The 19,252-nt window shown below is 34.9% G+C and overlaps 1 protein-coding gene across 1 annotated transcript; it reads right to left on the reverse strand.

Moving 5' to 3' along the window:
* Positions 1-4,436: 4,436 nt before the first annotated feature.
* On the reverse strand, positions 4,437-5,203 carry LOC114410755. The gene is made up of 2 exons (XM_028374686.1): positions 4,748-5,203; positions 4,437-4,628 (listed from the first exon to the last, which is right to left on the reverse strand). The coding sequence occupies exons 1-2, from the start codon at positions 5,201-5,203 to the stop codon at positions 4,437-4,439; spliced, it is 648 nt and encodes a 215-aa protein (XP_028230487.1).
* Between the last annotated feature and the right edge of the window lie 14,049 nt (positions 5,204-19,252).

Genomic DNA, 19,252 nt, shown 5'->3' on the forward strand with positions numbered 1-19,252 from the left:
AATGAACCTGCCCAACCTCACTCTACTCCAGAAAAAGATGATGACAAAAATTTAAAGAGTAAGTTACCTAACAATTTCTATGCAGGTGAATCTAAAGAGAAGCAACATATCCCTCTTCCATTCCCTCCAAGAGCAATTTCCAACAAAAAAATGGAAGAGGCAAAGAAGGAGATCTTGGAAACATTTAGAAAAGTAGAGGTAAACATACCTCTGCTGGATGCAATAAAGAAAATTCCAAGATATGCTAAATTCTTGAAGGAGTTGTGCACTAATAAGCGGAAGCTTAAAGGAAGTGAAAGAATTAGTATGGGCAGAAATGTCTCCGCATTGATTGGTAAATCTATTCCCCAAATCCCTAAAAAATGTAAAGATCCAGGTACATTCAGCATACCTTGTATTATAGGGAACAATAAGTTTGACAATGCCATGCTAGATTTAGGAGCTTCTGTTAGTGTTATGCCTCTGTCTATTTTTAATTCTCTATCTCTAGGTCCTTTGCAGTCAACTGATGTGGTAATTCATTTAGCTAATAGAAGTGTTGCCTATCCTGCTGGTTTCATAGAGGGATTTTCTAAAGGATCAGTTCCCATCATTCTAGGCAGACATTTTATGAAAACTGCTAGAACTAAGATAGATGTATATGCAGGCATACTATCTATGGAGTTTAGTGATATAACTGTTCATTTTAATATTCTTGATGCTATGAAACACCCATCTGAAGATCTTTCTGTATTTCGTGTTGAAATAATTGACCATATTGTTGATGAATACATGGTTGATCTTCATTCTAATCTGCATGTCTGTCACTCTTCATGCATTGAATCTGAATTTGTACTTGATCATATGTCTGAATTTGATGCTGAGAGTGAATCTGATTTTGATATTGATTACATGTCTGATGTTTTACCTCTTAAGATTGATTTTATAAAGTCAGATAGAAATAACCATGTTTCAGGAAGTACACATACTTCTGACTTTCTTTATGAGGTACAGGCTGAGAAACCATCTCTTTCTACCACTATCCAGCCGGCCACACCAGAATTGAAGCCTCTACCATCAAATTTAAAATATGCTTACTTGGATGATAGCAAAAGTTTTCGAGTAATTATATCTGCCTCCCTTGCTGATGAGTAAGAGGAGAAGCTGTTATCAGTTCTCAAGAAGCATAAGAAGGCTATAGGTTGGACCCTGGCGAACATTCCTGGTATTAGCCTATCCACATGTATGCATCGAATAAATTTAGAAGATGGGGCTAAACCAGTAAGACAGCCACAGAGAAGACTCAACCCGGTGATTCTTGATGTAGTGAAGAAGGAGGTAACCAAGCTTTTGCAAGCTGGAATCATTTATCCTATCTCTGACAGCCAATGGGTGAGTCCCGTCCAGGTAGTTCCAAAGAAAATCGGCCTCATTGTGATAAAAAATGAGAAGGAGGAGTTGATTCCTACTTGGGTGCAGAACAGTTGGAGAGTCTGCATCGACTATAGGAGGCTGAACTAGGTTACCAAAAAGGACCATTTTCCCCTTCCATTCATTGACCAGATGCTTGAACGCCTGGTAGGTAAATCTCACTACTATTTCCTTGATGGTTTTTCTGGTTATATGCAAATCACTATTGCTCCTGAGGATTAAGAAAAGACCACATTCACCTGTCCCTTTGGCACTTTTGCCTATAGGAGGATGCCTTTCAGCCTGTGCAATGCCCCTGGTACCTTCCAGCGGTGCATGATTAGTATTTTTAGTAATTTTTTAGAAAATTGCATAGAGGTGTTTATGGATGATTTCACTATATATGGATCCTCTTTTGATGTTTGTTTGGATAGTCTGGAAAATGTTTTGAATAGATGCACTGAAACTAACCTTGCTCTAAATTTTGAAAAATGTCATTTTATGGTTGAGCAAGGTATAGTTTTAGGCCATATTATTTCCAATAAGGGCATTGAAGTAGATCCTGCAAAAATTTCCGTTATTTCACAATTGCCTTTCCCCTCTTGCGTGCGAGAGGTGCGATCTTTCCGTTATTTCCGTTATATTTGTCTGATTCTATTTGATGGTTTAATTGCTTTTAATCTTTTAATTGTGCTACATTGAGGACAATGTGTTGTTTAAGTATGGAGGGAGTGTTCTTTGGTTTTGGTTTTGATAGTTGTGTTAAATTAGTTTAATTTTGTTAGTTTTGTTGGGTTCTAGTTTAATTTTGTTAATTTTTTTGTGTTAAATTTGCATGTTTTTCTTTGAATTATAGGATATGTTCAAGTAATGGGTAATTGTTCTGAAAATAAAAGTCTCTTAACATTTTGTGATTTGAAATCCTTGTTTTTCCTCTACATGTCATGATAGTTTTGAAAGCTCAATTTGAAATTGATAAGTTTACCTTTGTGAGAATTTGAGCCATTCATCATCATAATCTTTTGGTGTGTTTTGCCCCATTGATTGCTTGCACAATAGCCTTGGCTTGATTCTTGTTGATGCTTCCTAATTCACATGCATATTTGGAAATGATTTAGGCAATTTTGTTCTTATAAACTTCTAGCCAAATGGACTTACCTTGAATTAATTCCTTTGATAGCCCCTTTGAGCCTATGTTCCCCTTTCTTTGTTTCGAAGCTCATTACAAGCCTTAATTGAAAAACCATGATATCACCTTACCCTTAAGGAATTTTGGAGCTTTGGAATTGTTTTGGGAATAAGTTGGGAATAAGTGTGGGGGGTATGTTTCATTGGAAGATATGATTTTTGGCCATGCTTAATGTTTTATTTTGGCCGTGCTTGATGTATATATATGTTTCCTAGTTCTTGCTTTAATCTTCAATTTCGCACTATTCAATCAAAAAAAAAATTCAGTTGCTCCAAATTCGTACTATTAAAAAAAAAAGGAAGAAAAGAAGTGAAGTTGAATAAATAAGGCCTTGATATGAGGACTTGATTTTGCTGCAAATTCAGTTACTTATTCCATATTTTTCCCTACCTTGTCCTTGGCCCCATTACAACCTTTAAAAGACCTTTTGATCCTCATGTGCTTGTGTTTATGGGTTGATTGTCAATTTTAGAATCTTGCCAAGTCTATGTGGTGTTTGTTTTCATGGGTGCTTCGAGAGTAAACAATAGCCTAGACACTTGAGAGATAGAGTGTATATCTTGTGAGGCTTTATCACTTTTCATTATTGAGCATATTTACTATTTTTCCATGATTGGGTTGCTTGGATGATTTTCACGAATGTCTTGACTCTTTGGATCTCTTCATGTTAGATGTTACCCATTCCTTTCATTCCTTGATGTTCATTGAGAAATATGTAAATGTTTTGTTTGTCTTTCTTTGATATCCTTGGATTTTGTTCTTTATTTCATTTTGCCCAGGAGTGCAAAAGGCTAAGTATGGGGGGTTTTGATGTGCCATTATTTTCCCCTATTTCTTAACCCTTTTTGCACCATTTTAAGTACTGATTAATTTTAATTGTCAAATTAATTAGGCAGTTTTATTATTAGGACCCATTCAGCTAATTTGTTGTTTTTAATCTAATTTCAAGAATTAATGAAGCATTGGGCTTGAATCCAGAATTGAGCTTGGATTTGAAGAGGACAGACTATTTTATTCTACAATCTTATCTTATCTTATCTTATCTTATCTAGATTTGATTTGATTTTATTTATGGGCTTGGATTTAAAACAGATTTGTAAGCTTTGGGGCTGGAAAACTATATAACAGTACCAAGGTTCTAGTTTAGGCCCTCTCTTCTCCCTCTCTTCTCTCTTCTCTCTCCCCTATTTTCGTTTTCTAGTTTTAGGCTTTTTCTTTGAGACATTTTTTCGTTTTGCAATTCCAGTAGCAATAAAATTTCGTTCTTCAATTTATAAGTTCGTTATCTATTGATTAATGGAAGGCTAAGTCCCCAACGTTGCTTTCTCTTGAGGATCAAGCGTAGTTCTCTTTGAGGTTCTATTATTACTATTAAATTATGTTCAATTTTTCCTCTTCACTAATTACTCTAAATTTGTTGCTATTAATTCATGCATGCTTAGTGCTTGATTAATTGTCTCTGCGCTTAATTTACGTTCATGCTTAATTATCGTTTATGAGTAATTGGTGTATGTGTTGCTTAATCACATAATGAATGTCTTATGTTAAATTTCGCTTAGTAATTTAATTTAGGGTTGGATTAAGTGGTTAAACTGATAAAGGATGAATTCTCGCAACCTAGGATAAGAGACTTGCTTGTGAATCAAGGAGAAGCAACGTATTTTAATTCTGATATTTTTCTAATTCAATTTTACTCGCTATTTAATTTACACAAGAAAACAACCCCCCCCCCCAATTTGTTACTATTTCCTACTATCTGTTATGAACATTTGGTTTATCATTGCTCGTTGGGAAATGACCTAGGATCACTTCCTAGTTACTACATTTTAATGTTTATTTGATTCGGGTACGGCCTCGATCAGTACTCCTTGTCTTTAATGTATCGCTTAATATTGAAGTACCATGTTTTACCATCTTGTTCTTCTTCTATTACGCAGCAATGTACGGGCTTGCCATAACATCTGAACTCGATGTACGGCAAGTCCCCATGTAGGGTCAACTGAAACATGGATGCCAGAGTGGCAAGTGCATCGCCATTTGATTCTTTTCCCTAGGAATGTGTTGGAAGGATATGTCATTGAAGAACTTTGTTAGTTTCTTGATGTAGGCCTGGTAGGGTATCAACTTATGATCCCTAGTCTCCCATTCTCCTCTCAACTAGTGAATCACCAAGGCTGAGTCTCCATACACTTTGAGCAACTTGACCTTGAAGTCGATTGCTGTTTGGATCCCAAGGGCGTATGCCTTATACTCGGCCATGTTATTCGTACAGTCAAAGCCCAACCTAGCTATGAAGGGTATGCATTGATTGTCGGGGGAAAGCAAAACCGCCCCTACTCCATGGCCTAGTGCGTTGGACGCGCCGTCAAACCACACTATCCATTTGTCCTTATCTTCATCGCCCACCTCATCCTCGAACAAGGTCATGATGTCCTCATCTGGGAATTTTGGATGCATAGGTTGGTAGTCATTGATGGGCTGCTGAGCTAGGTAATCTACCAAGGTGCTCCCTTTTATCTCCTTTTGAGTGACATAAACAATGTCGAACTCTGACAGTAGAACTTGCCACTGAGCGATCTGTCCGGTGAGAACGGACTTTTCAAATATATACTTGACTGGGTCCATCTTGGATACCAATCAAGTGGTGTAGCTCAACATGTATTGCCTTAGATGGTGGGATGCCCATACCAAGGCACAACATGCTCTTTCAAGCAAAGAGTAGTTCATTTCACATGTTGTGAACTTCTTACTTAAGTAATAAATGGCCCATTCCCTCTTTCCAGACTCGTCATGCTTCCCCAGCATACATCCCATTGACTCATCCAACACATTCATGTATAGAATGAGGAGTCTTCTAGGCACAGGTGGCACAAGCACAAGAGGATTCATAAGGCATTGCTTGATCCTTCCGAACGCCGCTTGGCAGTCGTCATTCCATTGGACGTACTGATTCTTGCGTAAAAGCTTGAAGAGAGGCTCACAGGTAGCAGTTAGTTGTGATATAAACCTCACTATATAATTCAGGCATCGCAAGAAACCTCAGACTTGTTTCTCGTTGCATGGCTTGGGCATTTCAAGGATGGCCTTCACATTGTCGGGGTCCACCTCTATCCCTTTCTGGCTTATGATAAAGCCGAGCAATTTTCCCGACTTGACCCCAAAAGTACACTTGGAGAGATTCAATCTTAATCGGTACTTACGTAGTCTCTCGAGCAACTTTCGCAAGTTGACAAGATGTTCCTCCTCGGTTTTAGACTTGGCAACCATATCGTCCACGTACACTTCAATTTCTTTATGCATCATATCATGGAATAATGCTACCATAGCCCGTTGGTAGGTTGCCCTATTGTTCTTGAGCCCAAAAGACATCCCCTTGTAGCAAAACGTTCCCCACAAGGTGACGAACGTCATTTTTTCCTTGCCCTCCATTGCCATCTTGATTTGGTTGTAGCCCGAGAACCCGTCCATGAAAGAAAACATAGCAAAATTGGTTGTGTTGTCTACAAGGACATCGATGTGCGGTAAACGAAAGTTGTCCTTTGGACTGGCTCAATTCAGATCCCGATAGTCCACACACATTCACACTTTCCCATCTTTCTTGGGGACCGGCACAATGTTAGTGACCCATTCCGGGTATCGAGCGACTGCCAAGAAGCCAGCATCAAATTGCTTTTTCACCTCTTCCTTTATCTTTAAGTTCATCTGAATCCAAATTTGAATCTGAACTTAATGAAAATTATGACTAGATTCTCGATGCCTTAAATGAGATGCATGAGGAAACTTAAAAATTATCTCTTGCCAACATATTTAAATCTAAACTCATAGAAATAGGAAGAAACATATTTATTTTATATCCAATAAGTAATAGTACACAGTGGTGGGGTGACGAGAGAGGTTAATAATTTTCTCTAATATCTAAATCAAACATATTTGCTTATTACCCCAATCAAATTATGTTATGCTAGCTTCTCTAATATTTAAATCAAACATATTTTCTTATCACCCCAATGAGATTATGTTATGCAAGCTTCTCTAATATTTAAATCAGACATATTTGCTTTGCTTATCAACCTAACAAATTTTTGTAATAATTTTCTCTAATATAGTAATAGATGCATGTAAGAAAATTTATATATTGGATTTGTTATTTTGATGATATTATCCAATACATAATATAGACCAAGTGTAACATCCCATCAGTAATCAGTTGGTCATGTCTTTACACATTTTGGCAAATCTCTTCACATATAAATACAAACCAATGCAGAAACCAATTATTAGTCATCATAACATGATTTAATACTTTATTATCCTATTTCAGAATTATCAACACTTAAAACACAAGATTAAGAATAAATAAACAACCAAATATGAAAAGTGAAAATCAGGGTGTTCCATGATGCATGCTTGTTATTCATGTTTTTTAATCTTCAGTGTATATTATTCCTTTTTAATGTTTAAAATAGTTAATTGCATGTGTTACGCATGAGCATGTGCATGTATTTTATTCATCTTTTATCTTTAAGTATGTATGTTATTTTTTAATCTTTAAAAAAATTTGTAGCATGACTTGCTTTTTTATTTTTATTGAATAGTCGATTGTGCTTCAAATGAATGACTTACTATATTTGTTTTAAAATATATAAATTATGCATTATATTTATGATAAATAATTTAAATTGTGTATAAGGTTGTTTTAAAATAATGAGTAATTGAGAAGCTTATATATGTACATGTATGGTGTGTGTGTGTGTGTGTGTGTGTGTGTTAAAATAATGAGTAATTAAGTGTGTTTGTGTGTGTTGTTGTTGTTGTTGTTGTTTTAAAATTGTTGTTGTTGTTGTTGTTTTAAAATAATGAGTAATTAAGAAGCTTATATATGTACATGCATGCATTGTAAAAAAAAAAAACCTTATGTAGGAGGGTGTGTCTGTGTGCGTTGAGTTGGTTAAGGTTGGTTCAGGTTGGGATTGGGGGAAGTGGTTGGTTCAACTCCTTCTACCATTGGTGAGGGAATTTGAATTTTACATTGTAAAAAAATTTTACATAGTGTCGCCTTTCCCTGTGAAATATTTTTCGCAATAGAAACTAATCTTCTGCTAGATTTAGGAGTGAAAACTAACCAATTAAATATTTATAAAATTAATACTTAAAGTATTTTTCATAATTAAATAAATCATGATGATCAAATATATATTCTTTTCTAAAAGAGAATCAATTCAACATACAAAATTTCACAGGAAAATATAATTATGAGTAAACTATCATAGACAATTAATCACTAGGAAACAAATTAACACTGTGGTTTTTAAATCAATCATAGTCCATAGCCAATTCAAGCACAGACAATTTCTTAGAGAATAATAGATATGCATACTGACTAAGTCATAATTTTCTGGGTGTTACAACTAATCCCCTTGGGAAGTAGTTCTTAACACCTCGACATGTCATTCGAAGTCAAAACATATAGGTTGTACTTAGGAAGATACCCCATTAGGTGAGACCCCAGGTCACTTTAGTGAGGTAGAGTTTTGGCATGGAACTCACCCTTCCAAGCTTACTATTTTCCAACAACAAAAAATCTTCCCAAAGGATATAACTAACTCCTTTTCCCACATATGGATGGTTTTCAAAGAAAGATTATCATCCACAACAATCATACACCGTCTTTGATTATCAACACATTCACCTCATCAAATAATATTCATATAGATTCAATTCATCATTCATATCTCACTCACCAACCATGAACTCTTACCTAGTTCATTAACACCATGAGGCTTTTCACAAATCAAATTCTCGTACTCAAACACCAATATCACCATATGAATGTGAGTTGCATGAGTACAACAAGAATCTAACTCAATTAAACAATTAAGAGTATATCATACTATGACCAGTAAGACACATACATATATCATCACTTCGAAAATTAGCATTTATCAATCTCCATATTCATACATTTAACCAAACATAACATAATAATCTTATATTAGTTTATAAAACAAGTTAATTGCATTCAGCATCCATCTAGAGAATCGTATTTGAATATGTAATAGAAAACTAAGCTCACTTCAGTTTCATGCTTAAGCCCCAGAATACTCGTGCTTAAGCCCCAAAATAATTGTGTTTAAGCCTCATGCTTAAGTTCCAAAATACTCGTGCTTAAGCCCTGCACTTAAGCCCCAAAATACTCGTGCTTAAACCTCAACCTTAAATCCCAAAATACTTGTGTTTAAGCCCCATGCTTAAGCCCCAAAATATTTGTGCTTAAGCCCCATGCTTAAATCTCAAAATACTTGTATTTAAGTGCCACACTTAAGCCCGACACTTAAATCCCAAAATACTTATGTTTAAGCTTTGCGCTTAAGCCCCAAAATACTCATTCTTAACATAACACCCCAGAAAAATCAAACCCAAATGAGAGGGATCCAAGGCTATGTAGTTATGGGACTATATAGTTGAGGATGACTTAAAAAAATTAATTGGTACTACCTATACCACAAGATGCGTCTACTTTTTAGTAGCCTATCACTTAAGAACTTCACAGTTAAGTGTGCTTGGCTTGGAGTAATTATGGGATGGGTGACCTTTTGGGAAGTTTCCAAGAAAGTGAGAGTGAGGACAAAGCATGTTGAAAAGTCTCATGTTTGTTTATGGGGGATAGTCATTGATATTGGAAGCAGCTAAAGCAGATTGTCGAGGCCTCGGAAAGGGCTACCCATAAAGGTTTTTGACCAACAAAAATGTTGAGTGGTGTGCCACCATGTGAAGTATCATAGAGTGTGAGCCATTGAAATGTCAATAATCAAGGCATTACACTTAAGCCAAAGGTCGATAACTTTCAACGAAATTCAAAAATCACTCCATGGCTTTCCAAAATGACACCTAATGCTTCAATAATTTCAAAAACACATAGTGTTAGCATCCAAATCTAGAAATAAACATTTAAACATCAAACACATCATAAAAACATGAATTTAAGCTTCACTTACCTTCATAGAACCAAGAAAGAGAGCTTTGTGAAGAAAGAAGATAAAATGAGAAGCTTTGGGTCCAAGGGAGGACCTTTGTCCACACATCACCCCTGTTAGAATTGGATTACCCATCACTAGCGATTCATTTATTCCCTTTAGTTTTGATGAATAACAAAGATATAAATTTAATTATGATTACTAATGATTCACATGTACAAGTAGAAGACACATCAAATACAAGCATTATGGTAGTGACTTCTTATACTTCAACTTTGTTTATGATTGTTGTCCACTCTACTATTGTGTACCTGGTTTTCAAAAGTAATAGCTAGCGTCCAATGCGCTACTAATAGAACAAACCTTGAAAACTTGGATCATCCATATTGCTATTAACACACATCTTGAAAGGATTCTTAAACACTTTCATAAATATTTCTATCTCTGATAGTGTAGTCAAATAAAGAGTGGATTTGTTCATACTATAATTTGTCTTGTCAGTCTATCTTAAGATTGTTCTCCATTACTTGAATTAAACTAACATTTTATATATAGTATGAATGAGACAGATTTAGAAAGGATCAATTCAAGTTCAATCCATTTTTGGAATCGTAAAGAGCTTGCCTTATTTAGAAAGATTCGCATCTCCAACTGTCAATACACCATAAAGATGGACAACGGTCAAATATTGAATGTGTAGATCCCAGTGAAGATCTGCTCCTCCAATAGCTATAAAAGGAAAGTCATTTCAACATTCAAAAGAATTGAGAAAAGAAAAAAGTGATCAAGCCAAGAATTGAAAAGAGAAACATAATGAGCTAAGTTTATTATTTTCCTAGCAAAGTCTTGTTTTGAGATTAAGTTCTTGATTCTAAGCACATTCTATGAGTGTTGGAATCTTTGATTCTATTTCAAACGGTTGTTTGAGAAAGCCAGGAGTAGCTTGGTGATAAAATAATACTTGGATGTCTATATTCAATGGGAATTTAAGCATTGTGCTAATAGCGGCCCAGAGAATACTTGTAAGCCAGGAGTGACAAGACAGAATACTTGTTATAATCAATATTGATTAGTGGAACCCTTTACTAGTTAGTAAAGGAAAACTGAATGTAGCTCATGTTAGTGAACCAATATAAAACTGATTGTCTCTACTTAGTGAGCCAATAGTATTTTTAAGGCATATTATTGACACATCTTTGCACACAAGTTTTTCATTAAAAATTGTTGTCTATAAATTACTGCACGATAATCATTTACTATTTACTACTTGCAAAAAATATACCTTTCAATGGACGATAGTCCTTGTGAACTGGTTTGTGTATAAATCACCTATATTGCGAAAAGATAAAATTTTTTATCTAACACACTATTCAAACCCCCTTTTCTAGAATGATTTATTATATTTCAACCCCAAACCCAAAAACAACTATAAACAAAATCAAAACCCCAAAAACCAAGTTGTTTCATGAGCTCCCATGGATGTTCTATGAGAAAACAAAAATGGAACAAAGGGAGGAAGAATAGAGGTCCTTACCACACTAGGAACAGCCCAAAGAACAAGAAACAAAGGAGAAATGAGCTTCCTTTTGCACAAGGAGGACTAAAACTCAAGCCCTCAAGAAAAGGGTTCTCTTGGAAAAAAAGGAAAAGAGTAGAGAATGAAATTTTGATTTGAGTTTCAAATTTACAAGGGTTTTGTAAAGAGGTTATGACTCTCTCACTTCCTTCTCTTCACACCTCACTTCACTAAACTCAGCCACCCCATTTTTTATAACTCAAGACCCATTCATTTAGATCCAAACTCTATAAAATTCACCAAAACTCATGACATATGTATAAAGATAGACATAAACATAACAAACGATCATCTCATAATTAATTAACTAATTACAACACTTAAACTAAATTTAATTACTCTTACGAATTAATTAAAATTTAAGAATTTATTAAGCTAAAATACAATCATTAATTTTAATAATCGTGACTACTCTTCTTCATTAGCAGACTCTGATTGCATAATGTATAAATAAAAGACTCGAAGCCATCTCTTTTCTTAGTTTATAGACATTTAAAAGTCAGTCATCATGTAGAAAACAAGTGTTATTATTTTAGTTAGTTGATTAATTATTTATTGTTATGATAAACGCTAAACACAAAATTAGTTAAGGTAGAATATGTTTTTAGTCTTTATACTTTCATTGAATCTTATTTTTAGTCCCCAAACTTTCATATTAGATAGTTTAGTCCCTAAACTTTATTTAAAAAAAAAGGTGTTTTTGGTCCTTATGTTCACTCCCAATTCTTGCATGCTATTTAACTTTAGGTTGTGAGAAGGGACTATAAAAACATTTCGTATAAAGTTCAAAGACTAAATTGCATGATATGAAAGTTCATGAACTTAAACAAGATTCAATGAAAATATAAATACTAAAAACATATTTTACCCAATCAATTACCACCTTTATTTCATGATAAGGGTAAAAGGATATTAAGGATGATTTTAAATTATCACCTACAAAGAATGCATCCAAGAAATTGAGGAACAACACATTTATGATTGTACAATAGAAGATAGAAAATCAACTTATTCATTTAATTTAGGATAAAATGTGAGTTAGATTTCTAATATTTATTTATTTTTGTTAAAATTGGTCTTAATCTCTATGTATTTTTCATCATCCACAAGGTCTTAAGTAAGACCTCCCAACCACCTTTAGTCTAATATAAATTTGGTCTTAATTTTTGTCCTCTAACTTAAAATTTATGATAATGGGAGAATTTCACCTTCACACTAATATAGCTTTCATAAAGAGGAATAAAACTCACTAAATATAAAAAAATATATGATGATCTTATCTATAATAAGAATTAAGTGCAATTTTAACCAAAAATTGAGAGACTTAAAATACATTCTATGTATGTTCATTTATAAAAAATGAAGTGACTTCATTTAGAACACCCAATATTCACTGAGAGACATAAAAGAAATAAATTTACTTAAATATGCTTGGGTAGGCTTATTTGCCAAACCCCTGGCATTGCATAAAAAAATAAATTTACTTAAATATTCACTTAGAGACATAAAAAAATAAATCCATTGAGTGAAGATTTGATGTCCTACTTGAGAGAGGGCTCTTGTATTCATTGGCACTGTTTTTCCTTACTTACAGAGCTTTTATTGCTACGATTTGGAGATCACCACTTCGAAAGGTTGTTGATCTTCTAAGAGGGAGGCATCGCAAGTAGCTACAACCTCTTTCTCCATCTCATCACCCTAACAAGTAGAGATCAAGCACATGTTTTTTTGAATTTCTGCATTAGGGTCTAGAGAATTCCACTCTAGAGTTTTAAAATTTCCTCGAGAATCTATTGAATCAATGTTGCTATTATCCATAGAATCAAGCACAATTTATTACATATCATCACTGATGACTGATTGTCTAGGTGAATCTGGATGCAAGGATTCACCCATTGGAGATTCCACCAAGATTCTATCATCCTCTTCTCCTTCAACATCATTTGGAGATTTTAGTTCTCTCTCCACATGACGATTAACATCAACATGATCGCTAGGAACATTATTTTCTTGCAAGCCCTTCTTGATGGCAAATTCAATCACTGTTCCCTCTATTACAGAGTTCACTCGATAAGCCTCTCCATAATCTTTCCACAAAAACCTTGCTGGATTGAGAAGGTGACCTTCTTCTACTCAAAAGACACAAATCACTTTCAAGAAAAGATTTTCAAAACCAAATGATTAAGAATTTGTGAGTTACTATATAACTAGTTTCTTCTCTTCTCTTATTCACTAATAACAACATAAAATCTTGCTTACTCTGAGGCTAAGATGTTATTTTCAAGATGTATTGAGTATTCTCTATTGATCTCTTGATGTGTAGATGTGAACACAAGCTGATTATTTATAGAGAAAACAATTATAACTGTCTGTAATCGATTAAATCTATAAGATAGTTGATTATTTTAACAAAGTAATCGATTAGATTATCTAAGTAATCAATTAAAGTGTTCATCCAACATTTGGAAAACAACTCAAGAACAATGTAATTGATTAGATGTCCTAAGTAATCGATTAAAGTGTTCTTGTTCACCTTTGAACACTTGAACAAGAAAGAAGTAATCAATTCATCCACTTGGTAATCGATCAAAGCAGAGACTCCTGAATAAATCAATCATTATCTCAAACAACAATGTAATTGATTAAAATACTACTGTAATCAATTAAACCGATACGAGACTTAGCTCTTTAAGGTTCAAACAACTTGTTGTAATTGATTACGACAACTCTGTAATCGATTAAAACAGTTTTTGCCTCTAAAGAAATTTTTCTAACTTAGAAACTTTTCTTCACACTAACCATGATGATGCATGATGCAACACAAATATCAAATGTACTAAGATGCACCAACCAAGATAACAACCAATACAAATGCGACTCAAGGGAGTTGGGCATGTAAAAGCCAAAACTTCTTCAAGCTTTTCCTTGAGCTTCAAGCTTTAGCCTAAGGCTGTTCACCATGTTGCTCATGTTGCTCCCCCTATATTTAACAATTTCCACCTCAAGACCCCTAGTTCTATTAAATCTTGATATATTTGGTCTAACCAAAACCCTCTTATTTAGTGGTTCAGGGGTAAAAGGTATGGTCTAGTTGTGGTGGACGACTACTCTAGATGAACATGGATTATTTTTCTTACCCACAAAAATGAGTATTTTAGAGTCGTCTTTAAATTTTACAAAAGAATTCAAAGTGAAAAAGGAGTATACATTACTTCAATTAGAAGTGATCATGGTGGACAATTTGAAAATGAAAATTTTCTTCTATTATGTGAAGAAAATGGCATTCTTTGCAATTTCTCAACACCTAGCACACCCCAACAGAATGAGGTAGTTGAGAGAAAGAATAGATCATTGTACGAAATGGCAAGGACCATGCTTAGTGATAATTTTACACCTAAACATTTTTGGCTTAAACCAATGAATACTACATGTTATTTATAAAATAGAATTTACATAAGACCTATTCTAAAAAAGACTCCATATGAATTGTGGAAAGGGCAAAAACCAAACATTTCATATTTTCATCCCTTTGGATGTCAATGATTCATTCTCAAAACCAAAGATAACCTAAGTAAGTTTGACTCTAAATGTGACAATGGAATATTACTTGGATACTTTGAAACATCAAGGCTTATAGAGTGTGCAACTTTAGAACCACGATATTGGAAGAAGCTATCCATGTGAAATTCAATGACACCGTGCCTGATAAAGAAATATCAAAGTTGGATGAATCTATTGTAGATTTAAGACTGAAAGATGGCATTAGACCCTTAATATCAACAGACCAACCAGTAGAAGCAGACACATCCAGCCAATCACTAGAACAACCTCAACCTGAAGAAGTCAAGGAACCAACAAGAGGAATACTCAGAAAGAGTCATCCAGAAAGCAAGATCATTGGTGACCCCAGATCTAAGGTCCAAACAATAACATCTCTCATAAATCAAGGTCACATAACACTAATCTCTAAAGTTAAACCTAAACACATTAATGATGCCATGGAGGATGAGCACCAGGTCAAGGCCATGCATGAAGAACTTGACTAGTTCCAAAAGAATGATGTCTGAAAACTTGTAAAACTACCGAAAGGAAAAAAGGCAATAGGTGCCAAATAGGTATTAAAAAATAAACTGGATGAGGAAGGTAAAGTTGTGAGGAACAAGGCAAGATTAGTTTCCAAGGGTTACTCTCAACAAGAAGGTAAAGATTATACTAACACTTAGGGATAGCCAGAAAATTCAAAAGATTATGAAAGAGCAACAGAAGATAAAGAAGACAAGAAAACAATCTCAAAGACAAGAAGTAGAGGAAGAACTCATTGCTAAAGAATAAAGAACAAATAAAAGGCATGAGTAGCAAGCAATGTCCAACACAACTCGTCTAGAGGCTTGTCCAAGGACTGCTCCAGTCAGACAAAGTCCAAGGAAGCCATTTGACAAAACTCAACTGCTCAAGTGCTAAGGGATGTGAATAAGACAGAGGATGAAGCTCCTCTAATTATCCCAAGGAAGGACAAGCAAGAAATCCAACCAGCTCTTGTTGTCAACAAGAAGCAAAAGGTTGTAATGGAAGATGCCCTCACCAAAGGAAGTTACAAGAAAGAGATTTTTTGTTACCTTCTTCAACAAGAACAAGAAAAAACTTTTACAAAAAAGGTGACATCATTGAACGACTACCATTATAACCTATCCAAAGGCATCACATCACAGTGAACCCAATTCCTTGGACTAGGTATGACAATACATATTCTCCTTTAGAAGCATATAAGGCTTTCCCCTCAGATGCAATTGTATCTTTGAAAACTCCATCCTGAACAAGGCTTGTATATCCCAATCTTGTTCAGATGGAAATTCGCTGGATGCCTAGTGTTCGGTCGCGGAAAGTGCACCGGATGGCGTAAGTAGCATAAAACGGTAAGAACCGAGTATCAAACTCTCGGGGAACTTGTGTTACTTGGTAAAGCTATTTCAGTATAAAAAGAGATGTGTTTAGTATAAAAAGAGATGTGTTTACTATGAACAGGTATGTAAACTAACTATTAAAAAGGAAAATCACATGAGTAATGATGTGTAAAGACAAGTAGGTAACACGTTGGTCTTCCTAATAGGTGCCTGATGTTAAAAGGATATTCTCTACTTAACAATGCTCATGTGTTCTATGATGTCTCCTGAAATGCTAAACCCTGATTCCACATGATAGTCTAGCCTAATCCTGATCAGGCATCATCCGTAGATTCCTCTTGTTGGACTAAACTCGACCAGCACCACATTAAGACAAACATACAACAACTAGGTTACCGTACCCCGATCCCTCGTGGTAATACGATAAACTAGCCTCGTCCTATCAAGTTCTAAGGATCAAACCAATTTCCACTATTGAATGATCCTAAAAACACATGCATCTATGTGATCAAGGAAAAAGCATGGTAGAATGAAGTTTTGATAGCACAGTGAACACATAAAACATCATTAAATAGATATATAGGTATTTATATCAAGTACCTACAAGGAAGAACCAACAGAGGATTTAACTTTCCATAACTGGGAAGCTTCCTTTACAACAAAGAGAAGAGAAAGATGAAGGATTGAAGAAATAAGAGTGGTGGAGATGTCTCCTCCACCTCTAGAACCTCACAATCACTCACAAACTCATCTCAATTTGTCAGAGCAGCTTCCTTTTCATGCTCGATTCTCTGCAGGTCTTCACACAGTAAAATCTCTCAAACTCTCTGGAACTTGGACCTTTCTCTCTCTAGAAAACCCTAGACATGTAGGAGCTTCAAGAAAAGGCCCAAACTCTTCTTCAAAAACTGATTTCAGGCTTAAATAGGTGGCTTTGTTCGTGCTTGCACGCTTAGTGCAATTCTGAACCGCTTAGCACTCATTAGTGGATTTCGGCTTAGCGCATGCTTTTCTCGCTCAGCGGATGGACTGAAGTGGTGCGCTTCGCTGGATGACCCTTTGCTTAGCGCAAATGCACAACTCATCCTTCTTCCAGATTCTTCCTTGTGCTCAGCCGAGGAGTGTTGCACTCAGCGGATGGCTCGCTAAGCCAGAAGATTGGCTTAGCGAGAGGGTAGAAATCAGCATTTCACAAACTTGCCTAATTAACTTTAAATTGAGAGAAATGATTATTAAACACACAAAATGGACATACTAAGTATTTATTACCTATCTTTAACAAAAAGTGATTACAATACTACAAAACAACCATAAATTGGAGGAGTTTGATACAATTTACACAGGTTTTATACACAAAAGTTAGTCGTATTCATCGACTAACAACTCCCCCAAATTTACAGTTTTGCTTGTCCTCAAGCAAATATAGAACAACTCACTGGTCCCCAAGTAACAATAACATACAGTGACTATGTACAAAGGTGTATGCACAAAAGTTATTGATTGCATGATAAGAGAATGAAGCAAAATGCTCCCATCATTTGTCTTTCACAAAGCATGCAGTCATTCAAAGAGAAGAATAAAATGTAACCTGTACAACTAGATGCAGTTAGGCATAAGACAGATATCAAGGAAAGTAGCTTAAACCATAGTCTCACAGCTTCTATTTCACTCAAGCACAGGTGTTTAAGCTATTTATTAATAACAACTAGCAAGAGATCCAATCTTTGAATTTCATCTCATGTCATCAAGTCAGAAATGCATAAATAGAATCAGAAGGACTTTTATAGGCTTGTAGTGTGGCTTGGCTACAAAAAATCATTGGTTTTTCTAGGATTCAAAGGCTTAGATTCTAAGAGAGCACAAATCCCAGACCTATCTAAATATTCTTTTCAATACCATTAGTTTAATCACTAACCTTTTACTTTAATTTTGCTTTTGACCTTATTACAACAGCACACATTTTCTTTGATTGCTTTTTTTTAAAACATAACTTATTTGTTATGTGTGCTGATGCTTTACCTTTTACTTTACATCCCAATCAACTCCACTCCCCCAAATTTGGGGTCAATTTTCCTTGAACCATATGCTCTCCTAGAATCTAAACAAGGTATCTGGAGGTACTCATTCAAGTTCAAGGTTCAATTTTGAAAATGTAAGTTAGCTCACAAAGGGTTCAAAGGATACAACTATAATTCAAGGTAAGCTTTTTGGTCAATTGGCTTGTATATACAATTATGGCCTTCATCATATCCTCATTCATAAATTTCATTCTAGATTTCAAAGATTGATGCAAAGACTATTACTCAAAGCTAGTCGTTCACTCACAATTTAAGATCATACTCTCACCGGTTATGGTTCAAGCTTTTCTTTCTCAATCAATTTGTCTATTGACTAACCATTCTAATTGCAGACTTACATACTTGTTCTTTCTTTGTGTAACACACATACTTGCTCAAACTCATGAAGAGAAACATAAACTCTATCATAATCATGCATTCAAACCAAAATCAATTCATACACCAATTTTCACAAAAGGATAAAAGTGTTTCACTACAATATCATCAAAATCAGGTCAAACTATATGCTTTAGAATAAGCATAGTAGCTAATCACAGAAAGTATAAGTACATAATTATAAACAGAAACCAAAGTTACTCAAAACAAAGTACTGAAACTCATATATTATAATTAGAGAGATCAATAGCGTTTCAGCATCCTCCTCATCTATCAGATGGAAAAACTGGGAAATCAGAGAGAGCAGCAGCTTCTCCGGATGAGGAATCAGAAAGATCAGCAGCTCCTCCAACTGGGGAATCAGGGGGATCAACTGCTTCTCAAGCTGGTGAATTAGGGGATTCACCACTAGAGATTATGGATCAGCTGGCTCTGGTTCAACCTGTGGCGTCCCTAAATAATGACTGGTTTAATAGTAATAATTTAAATAACAGAAACCATGGGAATTTTTTTTTTCTTTTTATTTTTTTAATTTTATTTTTTTCTCTTTTCGCGGTAATTAAATTCAGAAGGAAAATTATCACTATAGAGTCCTGAATGGCCAGTTCACAACTCTATTCAGAGTCATTTCTTTCTGATCACTCATAACCTCTAAACTATTTTGCTCTTTCAAAAAGAAAAAATATACCAGCCATCATTTTAGGTCGTCATGTGAAAAAAATAATAAAATGCGGTTGATAAACTCTTTTCAATAAAGTTTGTTAACACTT

The sequence above is a fragment of the Glycine soja genome, chromosome 4 (assembly GCF_004193775.1).
Source record: "Glycine soja cultivar W05 chromosome 4, ASM419377v2, whole genome shotgun sequence".
In the NCBI taxonomy this organism is placed as follows: Eukaryota; Viridiplantae; Streptophyta; class Magnoliopsida; order Fabales; family Fabaceae; genus Glycine; species Glycine soja.

Excerpts from the sequence above, each read along its gene's own strand:
- LOC114410755 (XM_028374686.1), bottom strand. The coding sequence starts at position 5,203 with ATGGACCCAGTCAAGTATATATTTGAAAAGTCCGTTCTCACCGGACAG. Across the intron at positions 4,629-4,747 it reads TGTATGGAGACTCAGCCTTG|GGAAAAGAATCAAATGGCGA; the intron begins GTGATTCACTAG and ends ACACATTCCTAG.